The sequence below is a fragment of the Amphiura filiformis genome, chromosome 9, assembly GCF_039555335.1.
Source record: "Amphiura filiformis chromosome 9, Afil_fr2py, whole genome shotgun sequence".
Classification (NCBI taxonomy): Eukaryota; Metazoa; Echinodermata; class Ophiuroidea; order Amphilepidida; family Amphiuridae; genus Amphiura; species Amphiura filiformis.
Genome location: NC_092636.1, coordinates 51,401,701 through 51,421,994, shown reverse-complemented (window position 1 = coordinate 51,421,994; position 20,294 = coordinate 51,401,701). Strand labels below are relative to the sequence as shown.

Here is a 20,294-nt window from a genome sequence, read left to right as displayed (position 1 = left end):
TGAGTTTCTTCACGACTCCTAGTAATCATCTTTGTTTCATTGTATTTTTCTTTGTTTGTTATATTTGCTGAATAAACTCGTAATAGGTTTTGAAAAAGTACTTTTTTGTAATGTGTGTTGCTATAATCATATCCTATAACAGTCTATATTGTACTTAAATTTCACAACAGTATCATATGTATTGGTAGCACAGATTATTGGCATTTTTATTAAATTACTCATTAAAATGTGACGCAAAAGCACAGCACACTAGAAAGCAACATTTCAGTGGTACCTGATAGTGGATGTACAGTTAATCGCCTTCCATATCATACAAGTGACCACATCAAGTAATCTGGGGTTTGTCCCAATGATATGTGACCTGTTACCACAAAATGAGTGTAACATCGCAAGTTGGTAGTTTCAAGGCATCCTGGCTACTAAGTTGATGTTCTTTGTTTGCCGTGCACCTGTACAAGCCAGTAGCATATCCTTTGTAAATGGGCCATTGTGTCCCCCATTCACAAAGGACATACAGACATATTATTGGCTTGAACATGTGCATGTGAAACAAAGAACACATATGCAGCAGCCAGGATGTCTCAAAACTACCAACTTGTAACTTAACACTCATTTCCTGGTAGCAGCCCACATATATAAAAATAAGCTCAATAATATGCCTCGCTCAAGTCACCCTTAAAAAATTACCTTTTTAAACAAGCAAAATATGTCCTGTTCTGTCAACAATGCCCTACATAAGCAATTATTTAAAAGTGCAGGGATTTACAATGCATAAACCTCAGCACACTTTGTACATCACAGCATATGAATAATCTGCATTATCGGTCACATACACTTACTAAAGTGAGTTGCATCCTAAAAGTGATCCAGATACTCCTGGTAATCCAGCCTGGCCACAGACACCACTAGCTGTGGACGTTCCTTCCTCAGTACTTTTGCACAGACTTTGTGCTCAGTAGGAGACAAACTGAGATGTATAAGACACGGAAGTGATCGGGCAACAAAGAGGATTGCTTCCAGCGCTATGTTCATTTCAGCTATCTCTAGCACTTGTAAACTTGGATGATGAGCCAACTGTCTATATCCGTGCTTAGAAATATCTCTGCAGCCACTCAATTTTAACTCCTTTAGATGCTGTAAGTTAGTCGCAATTGAAACTACACTCTCATCGTTTATGGTTTTACAGAAACGCAGATGCAAGATTTCTAAATTTTGATTTCGCTGGGTGAATTCACTGAACACTCTAGGAGTGATACCTTGCATTCCAGATAGATGCAGTCGTACCAGAGATCCATCCGGGCTGATAAATTTCAAAAACTCATCAAATTTCCTATGGGGAGAAGGCAGAAGACAGTGAAAACCACAGTATCTAAGACTGGTCAGATTTATAGCTATACATCTTAATACAACTTCAAGAACTTCCTCAGTGTAAAATCTGCAAAAGGCAAGATCTAATTGGGTCAGGTTATTCAGTTGTGTTGTCAAAATTTCAAAGTCTTCCGTCATAGAAGGTCTGAGAACACAACTTTGTAATCTCAAAGTGGAAAGTTTGGTGGATAGACTCAACTGTTTGCTCAATGCACAAGATATTGTTGCACCATCCAGGCTCAAGTGATGGAGAAACAAGAAAGGTTCCACCACAAAATCTCGCATGTGCGATGAAATTCTTGCCTGCATGTGCTTTTCACGAAATGAGATTAGACGTAGATTGATGACGCGCAAGTTACGTGGTAACAAAGACAATTTGATGTTGGGATGTTTCGCGACAAGCTTAGTCAGTTTTATGTGCACCAAATTTGGACAAGACTCTCTCAAATGAATCAATATGTCATTATTAACAAGTTCTCCCAAGTTGATGGATGTAGTGGAGTGACCAGCGTATGTTTCTAGAAATTCAAGAGCAATAGTTTCATGTTTCTGAAGTACTTGCTGAAGCTCTGCTGCGTTGGACCACAACGTCTTGTGTGCTAGTCTTTTATATGCTGTGACATCAATACGTTTCCAGATACTTGGATGCTTAAGCAGATCCCGCCATCTCTTGCAGACTCTGCGTATAAAGAAATAAGCAACATTGCATCATCATAATACTAAATACCATAATATATTGTTAAAAGAGCACTTCCTGATCCATAGCTTCAGCTTCCCCCCACACTTGCTCTAAAAAGTTGAGATTTTTATGCAACCCAAAAAAACCTAGGACTACATATTTGTGTGTGTCAACTTTCTTAAAGATGCGGTCGTTTGATAAAGACATCGTCCAATTTGATTTTTGGTCTGTCAACAGACTGAAATTACAACAGTGGCCTATATGGGGTACAGCAATACATGCAATTATGTGCAACTAGCAAATTCAATGTCCAAATCAACTGAAATTTTGGAATAATAATGTAAGCGCTAGACAATAAGCTTTAAAATGACACCAAAATTATGTAAATAACATCAATACCTTTCAAGATATGGATAATTTTGTAAAAATGATACCTTGATTACCTTGATATTTTTTCTAAATTGCTATTCTGAGTAATGGGCCAATTAGTTTCCTGCCTTACACAGGATTGAATAGGGATTACCGTAGTTCAACTGTTATTCATTGATTAAATAAACTTCTTTTTAATAAGTACTTTCAAGGATTTGAAAGTCCACATAGTTAGCCCCACAGTCAAATACCATGAAATTAAGAATCCCAAATTTCATTTTTTTATGGGACTGTCATCTTTAAAGGCCTATAACTCAAAAACATGTCTGGTGACTTGTTCCGGGTTTTGTTGGAGCTAGCTGGTCACATTTGTGATTTAAAAGAGATATCTTGCTGGTTTCTTCATCAATACATTAATTCATTCTTAACTCTACAGTAACCTTACCTTGTAGATAATATTTTATCTTTCAAGTTGAGATATGAAAATATCTTAAGTAGGTCATCATCAGTCAGGTCATTGATAGATGTAGGTCGATAATAACTGCCAGTTTGTCCCATGGATTACTGCAAAGTAATCCTATAATGTAGAATTCTGCAGGAAAGAAACAGTGCAGACTTTATTTTAAGAAGTGTAATGTGACGGAAACATGGAACTGTTCAATTCAACTTGGCAAGCTTGAGTCAGCTAGGGCTTGCACTTGACTTTTTTATCAACTGTTCCACTGTTTCAGCCTTGACCAGTTTGCCATGTCTGTCAGCATTTTAAAGACCCATTCAGTGATCCCAACGAAAAGTGTAACAAAATTTAAATTGTTTATAAATTGCTTAAAAGTGAAGGCTAAGTCATTCAAATTGTCATTTGGGAAATGAAAAATTTGGCAAAAAACAAAGAAAACAGCAGTATTGATGAAGTTGAAGCCCCATTCAAATACATGTAGCAAATTTATATACTGTCAGTATATAAATTACAGATTCATGTAAAATGCCTTATTTTGTCTTAAATACATGGCTTTCGGCTGAACCACCAGCAGGCTATGTTAGCATATCTATGACAATGACAAAGGTAACAAATTCTGAATTTTGATGATTTTTACGATCATCCGGATGACCAAATCACTGAATGGGCCTGTAACTTTACATTTCGTTTTTTGTTGTTGTTTTTTTTTCTTCAAATTTTTAACCAAATTTCAGTAAGTAATGAGTGAATGTGCTCAGTCATCTACTAGCTGAAATTAGAAGTATTTGTGTTGCAAGTCAAACTTGCAAATTGTGTTTTTGCAATACATACCTCCATTATTATTTGGCTCACCGGTTTTATCATTAGTTAATGCAATATTGTAAGATTTGCCGAGGAGGATATCATCAATTTTTTTCTTCAAAATTCTGAATTTCATACGGTTGTGAAGTAGTTTATTTTGATTAATTAAAGTACCCTGCAAAAACAATTTGCATTTGGTACTGTACAGTGTGTTTCTGAAAGATTGTATCAGAACTAGTTTGACGTTTTTTTACTTAATTGCAAGGATAAAATTCCAAATTGAAACTCAGAAACACTGTATTTGTGACAAAAACAAAATCGCACTTCACAGAGTCTGAAATCAGGTTCCTCTAGAAAACAACCCAAACACACATACCCTGGCTTAAACACCAAAACTTACCTTAAAATGTTCCAGATACTCCTGGTAGTCTAACCTGGCTATAGAAATTAACAGTTTGGGAAGTTCCTTTCTCAGTACTTTAGTGCAGACTCTGTACACATTAGTAGATAAAATAACATGTCGTATACATGGAAGTGAGCGTATTACATACAGAATAGCTTCAAGAGCAACGATCATTTCAGCTATATCCAGAACTTGTAAGCTTGACAGGTTGGCTATCTGTCGGAAGCCATTCTTGGTGATGTCTTTACAGCCACTCAATTTCAACTCTTTGAGATACAGCAAATTAGTCACTACAGAGCGCAGAGTTTCGTCATTCACAACATTACAGAAACGTAAGTGTAAAATTTCAATGTTTTGATTACGTTTCATGAACTTATTTAGCACTCCTGGAGTGATACCTTGAAGGCCTGATAAATGCAGTCTTTTCAAGGATCCAGTTGGGCTTACAAAGTTGAGAAATTCGTCCAAATCGACATGTATGGAAGGCTGAAAACAATGTAATCCACAACTCTCAAGATGACAGAAGTTAGCGGCGATACTACGTAATACAACATCAAACACAGATTTGGTATAAAATCGACAAAAGGCCAGATCTATCACTTTGACATTACGCAATCTTGTAGTGAGAGTCTCAAAGTCTTTCCTGACAGAAGTTGGAAAGACGCAGCTCTGCAATTTCAAAGAATCAAGTTCCTTTGATTCAATCAACTGTTTACACAAATCACTAGATATGGTAGCACCATCAAGACAAAGCTTTTGAAGATATGGAAACGGTTCTGCAGCAAACGGGGTGATACGGGATGAATTTCTAACCCAGAATAACTTCTTGGATATGTTTCTATCCCGTACTTCACGAAAACACACCAGACGAAGGCAGATCACCTTCAAGTTACAAGGTAGTAAAGTCAACTTAATATTAGGATGTTTGGAGATGAGTTTTGTTAACTTGATACAACTCAAATTGGGGCAAGACTCTCTAAGATAAAAGAGGATCTCATTATTCACGAGTTCACCAAGGTTGATATATCTTGTCGAGTAGCCTGCGTACGTTTGAAGAAAGTTGAGAGCAGCCGCTTCACGCTCTTTGAGGCGCTGTTGATTCTCTAATGACTCTCCAGTCCACAAGTACTTATCGGCGAGTCTCTTGTATAATACTGTTATGTCTATGCATTTCCAAATACTCGGGTCTTTAAGAAGCTGGGCCCATCTCCTGCACACTCTGTAAGGAAGTAAACAACACAAAGACTTTAAGGTCCGATTTCTTGAATCTTGGCTGGTGGTCAGGCTTCCTAAGCCAACAGGCTAGCCCTACCAAGTGGATCCATTTTATTGATCCATCTTTCTTGGTGATGTACCATGAGAAATTGTAAGCACTGGTATACAAGACTAGTAATTGGGTTTAAGCGTGATGGCTTAGGAAGCCTGACCACTAGCCATGATTTCAAAATCCGTCCCTAAAATACCATAATCTTTTTCCTATACTACAAACCATAATATGATATTTAAAATCAGTCCATGATTATGTTGGTGTTTTTAATATTATTATTAAACTCCTCAACAAAAGTTTGGACAGTTTTTTCAAGCATCTATATCTCAGATTATTTGTGACATGTCCATATTGTGTTACATATCAATGGATAGCTACTTTATTCCCCTTTACTATGACACCATATTTGAAACAATCACCTTTTTCATGCCTGAGTGTAATGAGGTCTCAAACCGAATTAGCCAAGTTGACCATTATTCTGTGCAGCAAGCTGCAATTCCATATCTTTACAATCTGTGACTAGTGTTGTTTGAGCACAAAATAATGGTCAATTTGACACATTCTGTTTGAGACCCCACTACATTCACAAGACGTGTTCTCAGCCGTAAAAAAAGGTGATTGTTTCAAATGTGGTGTCATTGTAAAGAGGAGTAAAGTAGCTATCCATTGATATGCAACAAGATGTGAACATGTCACAAATAATTTGAGATATAGATGCTTGAAAAAACTTTCTAAACCTTTATTGAGTTATTTTTTATGTATCACTCTCCAAGTTCCACATCGCATGTTTCTTAATTTCATGGCTATGAACTTCTACCACTTTAACAAAGTATCAAAATCATTTAAATGACTTCAAAACTAAAAATATCAGATGTGATTAAGATATACCGTAAAAGTGGTGATTTTCACACATTTTGCGTCTTGCCAATTTTGAACTACTTTGCTTGTGCTTCAATTCGCAATGGATCAGGAGTTTAATCTTCTTGTACCTGCTTGTTTCATGTCATTTACTTTTTAATGAAACTATATTCATTTTACTTACCTTCTGAACAGGACCTTTTCTCTTAGGTTGAGATAAGAGAAAATTTTCAGTAGGTCATCATCAGTTAGAACATCTATTCGGCTACATTCGTAACGGCTCTCAATCAAGCCCATGGATTCGCTATGTGTAACTATTCATTAGATAAATATACATTATGTCCATCCTAGTAGCAAAAACTAACCACCAAATAGGGCTTTATCTCTTTCAGATCCTCCAAACAGTCACTAAGATCTGATGTTAGAATGAGATGCTCAATAGCAGGTAGCGTCGCCACAAGACTTACAATAATCTGCTTCTTTACAACCTTGGATACATTCAGCTTTTTTAACTTTGAATGATGGGCCAAAGTCTTCAATCCATCACTGGTAAGTCTGTAACATCCAGATAGATCAAGGTCTTGTAGATTTGGCAAATGTACAGCGATAGCCTCAACAAATTGATCTGTTACCGCAAAACAATCAATTAGATGGATTGTCTCTAGATAAGGATGACAAAGCAGAAAGTTGCTAAATGTATGTGGTTTTATATGATGAATTCTTGTTAGATACAGACAACGAAGAGAGTCATTTAGTCCCAGAAAGCTATCATAATCACACTGTAGCGCTGGAATAAGATCACCAAATGATGTTATGTATGGACAACATATTCCAAATGTTTTCAAATTCTGTACATTAATTGCAATACTTCTCAGTACAGATTCAAGATCATTAGTGGAAGAAAAGCAACAATCAATCAAGTTTATTCTTGTTAATTCTTTCAATTCCTTAGTCAGAAGATCGACATGTTCTGGTCCTGTGAAAACACATTCACACAATGTTATGCTGTTAAGGCGCTTAGACAAACACAACTGAGACGTCAACCTATGCGTGATACGGACATCATGCAATGACAGGCATTCCAAGTACGGAAACGGTGCATACACAAAATTGTCAATCTGGTATCCTCTATCAAGGTAAATAAATCTCAGACGGCATCCTCGTATTTCAGATGTTTTATGCCACAATCTGAGGGAGATGTTTCTTAGCCTTCTTGATAACAGCGCTAGATTAACAACAACCTTCTGATGCTTGATACTTAGAGAAATGGACTCCAAATTTGTACAATTATCCGCAAGAAACTGTAGAATGTCATCACTTACAATACTTCCCAAGCTGACCGATTTGGTGTAGTGTCCAGTGTATGATTTGAGTATTTGCAGGCCTTTGCCGAGATGTCTAGGGTACTCTAGCCGTGTTAGTCCAATGTCTTTCCACAGACTAGGCTGTTCAACTAGGTTATGAAGTGATTTGCACACTCTGTATTGAAAAAGAAATAATACATTACAAAGAGTTGCTATATGTGATATAAGTTCTGGTGTACCAGAACATAATTCAACACAGTGGCCTATATAAATGGAGCAGTGTAATACACATACAGTGAGCCAAAAAATTAAGGTACCAGTTATGTTCACCCCTTGTATATCCTAAACAATGTCATAATTGGAACCAGCAGCCAATAGCTGCATCATTTAGCTCGAATTTAAGACCTCATTTGTTGAAATTGTTCAAGAAATAAAGATATGACGATCCAAAAACCCAAGGAAGATGCCAGTTTAAAAGTTGTATTTGCTCCATTGTGTGCCCTATTGATTTGCACACAATGCATTCACGAACAAGAGAACCAGTGCTTCCATTGATTAACACGTTAAAACTAGTGTTGTGCTTTCATTGATTAGAACACAAAAGTGCAACTTTTGATTTCGTTTCTTTTTTAGGTTTTATACCACCATTATATTTCTTTAATTTTCAACCATTTTCAACATATGAGGTCTTAAATCAGAGCTAAAGAGTACAGGTATTAGCTGCTTGTTTAATTTTGACACATTCTTCTTTATTTAGGATATAAGTGGTGAACACAACTGGTACCTTAATTTTTTGGCTTACTGTATAATCATGAATAACTCATAAATGCAAAATCAGAATTAAACTGAAATTTTGGAAATAACATTTTTGCTGAAAAATGTCATAAAAAGAGGATGGTAGGTTCACAAAATACTCCTTTAATCAACAATTTTTTGCACATACTATATAGACAGGTCTTCTGGTTATAAACTACATACAACTATTTGTTGATACTGTTGACATATATATTGTGGCCTATATCCTGTAATTTCTACTCTCAAGGCTCGTTTTCCATCATGTATGAAATTTACACATATTTGTTGCTCCAGTAAGTAAATGAATCAAATGAAATCATACCTTGAAACAAGAACTTTTTCATAAGTAGTCAAGTAGGAGCAGATTTTCAGCAAAACATCAATAGGTAGTAGATCAAATGGTATAATTGCATGGCTATATGTGTGATCCATATGAGTCAGGAGTGTTCATTTGCAGTCCTGGAAAGAAACCAAAAAAGCAATTAACAAATCTATATTCAGTAATGTTTAGGTTAAGATGTCATAATCAAAAAGAGACATACATGTACATAATTTTTTATATATGTTCCAATAACAGAGTTCTTCTCTCAGTTAAAAAATGGAAGGAACAGTCTTACTGTTTGATGTAAATCTGCTACATGTACAGTGAAACAAATGAGTTCCAAACATATCTGCCACTTCTGCGTTGAACTTTTAAAATCAATAAGGTTTTATTGAACATAATTTGAAAGTTGATGTCAAATTCTCATCTAACACAAATTTGTAGCAAAATACATTATGGAATTTCTGTTAACAAAGTTTTATTCCAAAGTTCCCTAGTTTATTACCCTGGATTAAAACATTAAAAACTCAAGTAGCAGTCAATAATAAGCACCCCTTCAAAAGACTTTTGAAGAACTCAGGCCAATAAATACATAGATGTCAAATACTTGCACTATTCTGCATATCAAGAATGATAGCCAGCAGACTAGAATCTGCAGCCCATTCAGGATTTGAACCTAGGACCTTGGGGTTACTATAATATTTTGCAGTAAACCTTTGACGAGCATGTACATGTACTACCATGATGTTGCAAAGACAGAGCTTACAACGTGTACGGAGCAAAGTTCATTCATAAGTTTACACTCAGCAACAGCAGATCACCTCAGTAGCCAGTAGCCAATCAGAGACAAGTGCATTTACGCTTGAAATAAGCTGTCGTCAAAGGTTTACTGCAAAATATTATAGTATGATGTTCTACCAATTAAACAGAGGCATACTTTGTTTCACCTCCAGTTCGGTAATAACCTCAGTGCATTTATATGTTGCACTGCAAGCATGTCATAAAACCGCCCTTGTATGTGCTCTGCATGCGCATATACATGCTCTTGTGGTATTAAATTCCCACATGTGATTTGATACTGTGACCAGCGAAATATGCACCTGATTCAATACCAAACTTGAAGTGAAACTCATAAAAATAAATGTAACCCTAATCTACTACTACATGTACTCCACACCACAACAAATTGGTCACTGTTATTTATTGGCAATATTCAATTACACACAAAAAAAAGCAATACCTTAGAGCAAACATGCACTACACAGTGAGCAGAATCTTGGTCAACTATCCAGTTACTACCACACAGAATAAAGCGATTATATTGTGGTTACTTTGCAATTTGTCCAAGATTCAGCTTTCTGCATGCACTACACGCTAAGTTTTAAAATAAGACAAATAAGCAAATATAATACCAATTCAACATCTAGGCTCTGACATTGCAAGAAGAATTTATACATCAGGGTTAGATATTTGACATTCTTAGTCAGTGGGAGTGGTCTAGTTCGTAGACACATTTTTGATTGGACACTCGCAAGATTTCGGATGCCGTTTATCAGGCCGTAGACGACCCCACGTCATCATGCGTCTTGATAATGCTTTACACGCTTGTAGAGGTGCGCGTATGTATCGCGCTGCATGCGTAGAGTGCGGAATACGCGACGCGCTAGCAGTACGCGCAACAGAATACGTGAAAGTTGTAAACAAGTTTCGTTCATTTTATAATTAGGGGAGTTTTTATGACAGTAACTTATTTTTTGCTTTAAAAAATTGTTTACAGTTATTAAAATAATATTTAACTGACTAAGAATGAGAATAAGCGATAGGAATTTTTATTTTGCCTATCCTCTACCTATGATAGATTTACAGGCAGGTCCAATATTTTTATCGTAGTGGATACCGCTGCGCCGCATCCACTACTCAAAATATTGGACCTGCCTGTCGCTCTATCACACGGTAGAGGATAGGCAAAATAAAAATTCCTATCGCTTATTCTCTAATAAACACACCTGCATATAAATCAGAGCTGATTCCTTTTTGTTCAAATCAAATACTCTTGCCATTTTCTTCAAGAAGATGCCCTCAAATCCCAAAAGACCCCTTTTCTGACCTAAAAAGTCCCATTTGCGAGCGTAGCGAGTGAAATAATTGGGTTTTTTATGCATTTTTGGTCAAAAAAGGTCCAAATTTTGGCAAAAAAGTCCACTTTTTCAAAATCTGCCCCCCCATCCAAAAAGGTCCAAATTTTGGTTACGGGCCTGTGTAGGTCATGCAAACTACAGATATACAAAGGAGACTACAGAGAAAAACTTTTAAAAAACATTGACTTATAAAAAATCAGTGACTCAAATTTTATTATAAATAACCTACCAGCAATACAATAAGACATCAGTATACTACAGCGTACATTAGTCATACATCTAGAGCATGCAACCAACAGAGTTTACAAAGGAGACTAGAGAGTGACATAATTTAAAAATTAATTACAAGGTATCTGTACTATGTACATGCATCCTATGAAGGTAATCGTTGTAATGTCTCATGTCCACCATCTTGTAGGTATATATTTGGGTGCTTTCAGCATTTGATCCTTTATGCACAAATGCGCATAGTGTCCAACACGCACACAGATTTGTATCCACAAGATGGTGAAAGGAGTCCTAAATAATCTTTATAGTTACAGTGCCAGCAAAACAATAATTGTTTTAAGTTTTAACAGCATAGTTTTCATACATCTAGAACATACAAATAATCTAGGAGGTATCACTAAATTATGAAGGAGACTTGTATAAAATATCCATCTAAAAGAATACATGCACTAAATTAATTTATGTACATGCTGGCTTCCTGTACCTAGATATTTTGCCAACAACACCTCAGACCAAAAACTTACAATGCAAGTGCAGGCTGATCAATATCGGTTTAAATTTATCCTAATCCTGTACTCCAAAATCCTTCTCTGATCATGATACATGCCACTTTGTCATTGATTTTGGTGAAATTCATCTGTCCAAGTTGTAGCAATTAGACAAGTTCTAGATCTTATATCCGTCTGTTAATGGTGCAGTGATAATTTTACAAATTTGGAGGGTTATGATTTACTTTCATTGGGATGAGGTTGGCACACTTATTGACAATTCTCTGGGAATGTATTAATTATTTCATGAGGTTGTTTGGTCTTCTTCAGGCCACTGGAAGGGGTAAGAGACCAAAATACAGGGAACCAGCATATAACTCTACATTGTAGCTATCCATGTATGGCACAACATATTTTACTTGCTAGGTGATACCAGCTAAAATACAATGCAGCCCAACTTAGATTGACAGCTGTACGCTGGCGAAGTGATGTAATAATCGGATTAACTACCATAGCAATATTTTGATAGGTCAAAACAATTTTTGAATATACTGCGCTGCACTAGCAAGTTCACACGGTACCACTGCATTGAACTATATCATGCTAATCACTCGTACCTGTACCGGTATATATTGTATTCAATCTATGATTGCAGACATACGCAGGAGATGAGTGCAACCGGCTTGTAGTGCAGCGCGATATATTCAAAATTGTTTTCACCTATTGCTATGGTAGTTAATCCGATTTATTACATCACTTCGCCAGCGTATAGGCAAGCTTGGGTACGCACAGATATTTGCATCAAGCCCATCACGGTCTTTGGTCGCACGGTCGTGTTGTCCCACAAAAAGCATATTTACATGTAAATACAGACATTTACAATGTATGTAAATACACAATTATACAGGTCTACAACTACTTACTGACACATGCAGACAGAGAGATCTAGACTTTGCATAACATGTTACCATATAAAAGTTACACTCACTGACTTATGAAAAGAGCTTGGTATAAAAGTCACCTGTCACAATGCTGGTAGGAGTTTTGCCATGAAGCCAAATACAGCAACTTACAAGAGTTTCCAGTCAGATCCAATTGGCTCAATTTAGTTCAGTTCAAATATATATGTTGCCACAAGAAATCTCAATATCCAATCACAAAACAGCGACAATGACATCAGTGTACAATGCAGATATATAAATCAATATTTACACAAACTGTATAGATAAACTTGTAGCGTAGGGCAAATGTCTTCAAGATTCTATCTTTATAACAGTATGCACATCTCAGATTCAGAATATGGATACCTCAAAAACGTAAGCATCAACAAATAGTTCTCTAGGTAGATGCATTCTCACGCTATGTGGACAAGTTGAATCTTCAAATCTGGCTTCTGCTTCTGGAGGTAGTCAACGCAAGCTTTGTATCCCTTGATACGAGACATTGTAAGATGAGTTATCGCAGGGAAGGTTGAGAGTGTTTCTGTGATAGTAGATATGGAGAAATTGGGGGTGTCTGCTATGTTGAGAGTTTTCACTCTTGGATGGTATGACAACATCTTGAGGCCGTTATCGGATATGAAGCGACATCGTAGCTCTAATGTTTCCAGGTTGTTCAATTCTGTTGCTATTGTACAGACAATGTCGTCAGTGACATCTGGACAGGAAGCGAGGCATAACTCTACGAGGTTGGGCAGTCTTCTTGCAAAAATTGAAAATGCACTTGCTGAGAAACCAAATATGCTTGTTAGGCGTAGCCGGAGTAGTTTCTGATGTTGGCTGATTGTCTTCAAGAAGTCATCAAGGTCAAATTGAGCAAAGTGAAGTTCACCTAATATATATGGTGAGGAGAAATGGAAACTTTTGAGATTGATAAATGTATTTGCCACAATATTCAAGATTTCCTCTAGAATGTCAATGGATGGAAATCTACACGAAATCAACTGAAGGTCTTCAAGTAAAGTCAAACGCTTGAGCATCACCTGAAAATTGTTTTCGGTCAAGCAGGCACAATGGTGCAAACGTAGATGCCGTAAATTTTTGCTGTGTCTTAGCCGTCTAAACAACCCTTCTGTTATCTTAGCCCCTTGTAAGAACATATACTGAAGCCTTTGAAATGGTTTCTCGGCAAAGCAGCTAAGAGCAGTTCCTTCTCCGCTGCTCCCAGTAATGGGTAATCGTAAATCAATGCTGATCAGATTGCTGGAGAGAAGAGAGAAATCAAGCTTGGGATGATGGAGGCGAAGCGTCAAGACAATGACTTCCAAATTTGGACACCTGTCCTGGATACACTGCAAGATGTCATTGTTAGATAAATCCAACAGGTGGATCTCCTTTGTGGCAAGACCACCGTAAGTTTCCAAGAATGTGAGGCTAAGTGACTGCTTTTGTGGGAAGAAGCGATGTCGGAAGCAGGGTAAAAGTTGGCCGAGGTCAATGAATTTCCATAAGCATCCTGTTTTCATGAGGTAATTCCATCTGAGACAAACCCTTTAATAGGAAACAAATAGCAAAATGTATTTTGTTTGGTAGTAAACATGTGGTGTTTATTCTTATAAAAAAATGCACAACAACAATGTAGCTCACTGAAAAAAATTTGTGTCAAATCACAGTAAACTGTACTGTATGACAAGAGGTTTGTAAAGCTCTTGGTATTATGGAATATGAGGTGAGAAAATTGCACTAAAATTCAACCCTTATTATTGCATGAGTTGATAAGAAAATTATACAGAATACACTCAGAATAATGCATTAATAAGATGGCAGATGCAAACTCACAGCTCCAGTATTCCGGAAGCGCAACTTTCTGGGGTGAGGCCGAACCTGCTGTTCAACCTGGTCATAAAACGTTGGAAATAAGAGGGTCAGAATGGCCTATAGTTTCCAGTATATCTGATCAAGTTTCCTGGATCTTCCAGGGTATTCACCCTTTTTACCTGTTCTATATATATTACCTCTAAAAAAGATACATAAAAAAAGGGAATATTGTTCTAAACCAGTCATTGTTATAATGAAGTGTTGATTTCCTTTTTGTGTAGTGTTGCTCAGGTTCCAATGAGGAGTCAAATACGCCGAAAGGAATCCAGAACCCCATTATTAGTATTATTCTCGCCCTCCCAGCATGAACATTAAAATGTCTTGCTTATCCATTAGGCCAAAAAAAAAAAATTGTTGTGTTGCCCTCAACCGTCCGGTCCTAAATCCTGAAAAATCAGGGTCGCAATTTTTTTTTTTTTTTTTTTTTTTTTTTTTGAATGATGATTTTTACAGATTTGTTCAAAAAATCAATGTTTTTCACTTGAAATTAATATTATATTGAAAGACTAGTCTTTAATTGATGTCTAACAGGTATCCAGAAGTCAAAATTGACAAATGTCCCCTAATTGAAGAAGCATTATTTAATATTTGAGGGGATTTTTTAAAATCTGAAGGTTAAAAAAAAAAGAAGAAATCCGACCGCCCGACCCAACTTTCCCATTTTTCCACTTGAGGGCAACACAACAATTTTTTTTTTTGGCCTTATTATAACATTAGGGCCCAATATTATCTACATACATTTTTGCTTAAAAACCCAGGCTACAAGATTCCTATTTTATTGCATTTTTGGCTGATTTGTTTCTCAGCCAAATTTGTTTACTTTTCATCTCCAATGTTGAGAATGAAAAATAAGCCCCCGCCCACAAATGTACTATTTTCTGCCATACCCTTCTCAAGGGTACAATGTGCTACACCAAATGTCATGCCCAATATTTTATTTTATTTTGTTTTAAAAAAAACTGTATTATTATAAGAAAGAAGAACTTATGTCACCACCTACCTTGCAGCTCTGCCCTTTTCCAAAATATTTAAAAATGAAAAAACTGCTAGCAATGCATCATCTGTTAAGATCTCAATATCTCCTCTACTCCTGACTTGCCCCATGGGCCTTAGAAGGGTAGTAGTCCCAACATCAGTTAAGAGGTTGTCAGGAACAGCCACACATACACAGCTATATGTACAACAAAAATATCAATTGGTTAATGTCTTCATTAAATTCACAAATTCTTCTGTAGAATTAGAGAAATTATTAAATGTGACTGCTCAATTTTAACGGGAAGTTTGACAACTTTTATTCTATTTGTTTTATTTTGAAGAAAAAAGGCAACATACATACAGATATATTGTGCCTCTTATAAACCTGGTTTTGTTTAAGGTGGTGAATGATTTTGAAGGTGAAAAGCAAGTAATTTTAATAAGTTGTTTGGGCCTTCAATTCAACACAGAATGAGTAACATACGATAGTATCTGTGTCTGAAACATTTTGATGACAGTATAAATTGAAGGCCTACCAAACAAAAAAAACACCTTGGGTTATAAATTGCTCTGGCCATTTATAGATATATGTAGGCCTATGTTGGTGGGGTTCTGATTGCCTAATTGAATCACGTCATCATTACATCGGCACTTCATTCGCTAGCCCAACACATCATGGCCCTATGGTTCCTTCCTCACCATAGGGCCATGACCTCCGTACCATTGCAAAAAAGCGGGGCACCTGTGGAGGCAGCCGCACTGAACTTATGTCGCAGTTTCACCCTGCATTCATAAAAGTACTCACATGTTCAGTTTTGTGATATTATCCTTTAAAAAATAACACTATGAAGACTTCCTGCATCTCTTTTCGTCATCAATCGGTATTTCACAGCAAAGAAAAATGCAATTTCCTCGCCACTGTCATGACCGTGTTTATCTCTATGAGATTAAATTTTTGTTATGGAGATGATCGATACGGTCACAAATTTGGTCATTTTTACACCTTCAAATGTACCCAAATTTTTCACACATGCTCCAAATATGTTTTGTTTAAGTCTTATCTTCACGTGAGGAACGTTATTAAAAGAAGTGATATTTTTTTATAAAAATTTGGATACTGCAAACCCTGGACCAGATATGCCCAGCAGCCTCAGACCTTCGTATAGAGAAGGACAGTGGAAATCATAGTGATGGAGGTGTGAGTACCTCGGGCTATTCATTCGCTAGTCAAACTGCGTAGCATTGTGTGACCTAGTTCTTTTTACATGATAATCAGACAGAGCAGACGGGTTGGACACCACTGAAGTAATTTCCTGACTAGTAATAATTAGTATAGTCATTAGTCAGGGCCCAAACCGGGGCCCAAATACAATACAAATTTTACATAGAAAATTAAAAGAAATGATAGACAAAATGTTGTCTATAGACTATACTTCATTTGACCCAAATATATAATTTATTTTTGTGATGAGAGAATCGCACATGGAATTTAAAAGGGATTTTACAGCAGTTCCATACATAGAAAAGCTGCTCTATCATGAGACTATGCCGTTTTGTTTTGTACAAGTTTGTAGTTGACGCATTAACATGTTAACAATGTTATGTTGCCTGAACATTTTTGACAAAAGTCAATCTTTGACAAGGTGGAACTATGACAAAATGGTTTTCAGTTTTGGCTTAAGGGGGTACTACACCCCTGGCCAATTTTGTGCCTATTTTTGCATTTTTCTCAAAAATTATAGCGCATTGGTGACAATTAAGATATGCATGTTGTAGGGGCAAGGACTACAAATAAATTGCTCTGAAAATTCAGCAACTCAGGCAAGTAGTTATTGATTTATTGATCAAATACTGGTTTTCCCTAATTTTTGACTGCAACTCCACAACTGCTGTCTGTGCCGAAATAAAATTTCCAGTGCAGTAGTTGTAGTCCTTGCCCCTAATATACCGTAACCACTCGGGTATAAGCCCACCCCCCTACATGTAGATAGCAGATTTCACTTCAAAAATTGGGGTGGGCTTATAACCGGGGAGGGGCTAGTACTTGAATTTTAGAAATAAGAAAAATCATCCCCATTTGTATATGCCCAAATGTACCAATAATTTCTATCATCTAGATGTCAATTTCTTAAAATTCTAAGTGTGGAATATTTTATCAACTGATATTTTTTTATATTTGTTCTTGAATGTGAGAGAAAAGCATTGATTTGATTTAAGAACATGGCCAAATTTTAGTACTGGGCTTATAGCCGGGTGCACCCTTGTTCCCAAAATGTTTTGAAAAATAGGGGGTGGGCTTATACCTGAAGGTGGGCTTATACCCGGGTGGTTACGGTACAATCATGTATCTTACTTGTCACCAATGCGCTATAATTTTTGAGAAAAATGCAAAAATAGGCACAAAATCAGACAGGGGTGTAGTACCCCCATTTATGGGCTTCAATTTGATATAAAAACATGTAAAATGATGTGGTTCATGGTTTGCTGACAAATTTGAATTCGCCTTTTACCTATTAAAGCTGGGTTTTCTTTTGTACCTACTGAATAGCTCTGAATCATAGTGAATGCACTGCAGTACAATTGATGCATGGACATTTTGAAAATTAAACAAAAGCTCAAAAATATCATGTCAGTAGAGTGTCAGTGTCAATGTCAATGAATTACAAATGTATTGAATTAACATTGATCTTCAATGATCTTGATTCATCATCATCATGCAATCAGTGGCAGTCCAGCCCAGACACAGGCCAATTCTACCTAAAAGCTAGCAGCATTATTTCTATAGATCTGCTGCGCATTCAAATTGCATTGTATTGCATCGTAATTTCATTTGTGTCCATGCTAATACAACATTGAACTCACATGTTTTCAAGCAAATTCGCTGATAATAGGTGATCAAAAGTGATCGGAATGTTACAAAAGTACAGATCGCATTCAGCTTAATTCATATGAGATGATCTTTGGAAAAATACAGCATAATTTGTCATGGTGCTTGCGGAATGCTAGCCCGAGGTACTCACACCTCCGTCACTACGATTTCCACTGTCCTTCTCCGTACGAAGGTCTGAGACATGAGCATATCTGGTCCAGGGTACACATAAAATACCACTTTTTCTCATAAATACCACTTCCTACCATTCCTCACGTGAAGATGAGACTTAAACAAAACATATTTGGTGCATGTTCGTAAAATTTTGAGCACATTTGAGGATGTAAAAGACCAGACTTGTGACTGTTATCGCCGCCGTGTTTTGAACTCTTCCTATAAATAGATGCTGTCAGTGTGACGTCATCACCGCTGACGTGTTTTCTCGGTGCCCCGCTTTTTACGTCGTAGGGCATTCATGGCCCTAGTGAGGAAGGAACAGGGCCATGATGTTTCGGGCTAGCGGAATGCCATGCTGCATGCAGTAAAATACTACTTTTACTAAAACGTTGCGGCAATTCATGATTGACAACTAAAAATCGGCATGTCGTTGTATCCTCCGCTGTCAGTTTCTTATCCACTCACTAAGTCCTCCCAAAAGCTTTGTGTTGATTACGTATTATAAATGTATTATGGCAAATTCATGAAATTGCAATAAGTACAATGAAATAATGAGTAGGGCGGGTTACGCCAACTTACGGTTGTACGTAACAATATTGTTCTAAAAAAACGGTTTCTCTACCTATGGCGCCTAGATGAAATACAGCAAAATAATGTAAGATAGTAAATGTAAACCTGTATTTTAGCTAGAGTATCTCGAGCTATAGTGCAGCCATTGCATGCCATTGGTACGGCTTGCATTTGCCTAGTATTAAAATTATATTTGACAGTCATGTTATTTTTACGGCGTACCTGGTAATGACTTCACTGAGTTGCAAGCAATGCGAACTGCTGTCACTCTAGGGACATTGAAGAGGTTCCACAGGCGAAGAGAAAGTGAAAATGACATGAAAATTAGCATGGTTTCAGCTGCTACTTCTTGGCATCTCGCTGCATTCTCTTTCTTTGGAAAAACAACACAGGCGACCCATAACCCGGAAGTTGATTTTTGTGTGATAGCAGCGCCACCACAAAAGTCCTTATACGGGCGCACATCGCTAAAATAAAACCACTGGAAATGAATATTTTAGCTAGACTTCTCAAAAGTTCACTTGCCCATTGCATGCATAGGGCCTACACTGTTAAAATAAAAAATGTAAAAAAAACAGCGTTTATCGCTGGCAGCTGGGATTCAAAATATGTCCCGCTGTTAAATCACGATGGGGTGTAAAAAAAAAAAAATACCGAATAACTGTTAATTTACAGTAAAACCCTGTGAAAAATAAAACTACTGAAAAACTGTATTTTTACAGGCGGCTAATAAAACCGTAAAAAACAGCGTTTTTCGCTGGCAGCTGGGATTCACAATACGTCTCGCTGTTAAATCACGATGGGGTGTAAATTATATAAAAATACTGAATAACTGTTAATTTACAGTAAAACTGTGAAAAATAAAACTACTGAACAACGGTATTTTTTTACAGGCGGCTAATAAAACTGTAAGAAAAAACCCGTCCCGAACCGTTAAATAACAGTTGGCAATAAAATACAATAACCACAGGGTTACTGTTAATTTACAGTAAAACCTTGTTAAAAAAACAAAGCAGTAAGAAAACGGTTTTTGGGACTGTTAAATAACGGTGTTTGGGACTGTTAAATAACGGTACGAGGTGTTTTTGAGACTGTTAAATAACGGTGTTTGGGGCTGTTAAATAACGGTACGAGGTGTTTTTGGGACTGTTAAATAACGGTGTTTAGGACTGTTAAATACTTGTCACTTACCTTAGGGTACCTACTGGGAATCGAACCGGGGACCTCTATGTCATTAGTCTGATGCTCTACCGACTGAGCTAACGGGGTTTCTATATTTGATTAAGTATTTTAAATTAATATAAGCAATATTTTTATAACTAAACCTGCTAAAGTGCATCTTTTGAGGGATATTGATCAAATTTACTGTAAATATTGATAACATTATTTTGCAATAAATATTAATTCTAT

General features: G+C 36.7%; 2 protein-coding genes across 3 annotated transcripts in view; both read right to left on the bottom strand.

The window, feature by feature from the left end:
• Nucleotides 1-19,251, bottom strand: part of LOC140161126 (F-box/LRR-repeat protein 12-like) — a 31,338-nt gene extending 12,087 nt beyond the window's left edge. Inside the window, exons 1-8 of one of the 2 annotated variants that reach the window (XM_072184537.1) lie at nucleotides 19,107-19,251; nucleotides 15,294-15,464; nucleotides 12,466-13,966; nucleotides 8,624-8,760; nucleotides 6,387-7,681; nucleotides 4,075-5,296; nucleotides 2,862-3,008; nucleotides 840-2,047 (exon numbers count right to left, since the gene is read on the bottom strand). In XM_072184537.1, coding sequence (XP_072040638.1) covers nucleotides 2,994-3,008; nucleotides 4,075-5,296; nucleotides 6,387-6,499 — 1,350 coding nt within the window. In that variant the 5' untranslated portion in view covers nucleotides 6,500-7,681; nucleotides 8,624-8,760; nucleotides 12,466-13,966; nucleotides 15,294-15,464; nucleotides 19,107-19,251 and the 3' untranslated portion in view covers nucleotides 840-2,047; nucleotides 2,862-2,993. The remainder of the gene's footprint in view (nucleotides 1-839; nucleotides 2,048-2,861; nucleotides 3,009-4,074; nucleotides 5,297-6,386; nucleotides 7,682-8,623; nucleotides 8,761-12,465; nucleotides 13,967-15,293; nucleotides 15,465-19,106) is intronic. The other variant, XM_072184536.1, reaches the window with a different exon arrangement.
• LOC140160132 (uncharacterized) lies at nucleotides 856-2,974 on the bottom strand. Its single transcript, XM_072183410.1, has 2 exons — nucleotides 2,862-2,974; nucleotides 856-2,047 (listed from the first exon to the last, which is right to left on the bottom strand). The coding sequence occupies exons 1-2, from the start codon at nucleotides 2,972-2,974 to the stop codon at nucleotides 856-858; spliced, it is 1,305 nt and encodes a 434-aa protein (XP_072039511.1).
• Nucleotides 19,252-20,294: the final 1,043 nt, after the last annotated feature.

Coding starts and splice junctions, on each gene's coding strand:
- LOC140160132 (XM_072183410.1), bottom strand. CDS start 2,974: ATGGGACAAACTGGCAGTTATTATCGACCTACATCTATCAATGACCTG. Junction 2,048..2,861: donor GATAAAATATTATCTACAAG/GTAAGGTTACTG, acceptor CTTTATACGCAG/AGTCTGCAAGAGATGGCGGG.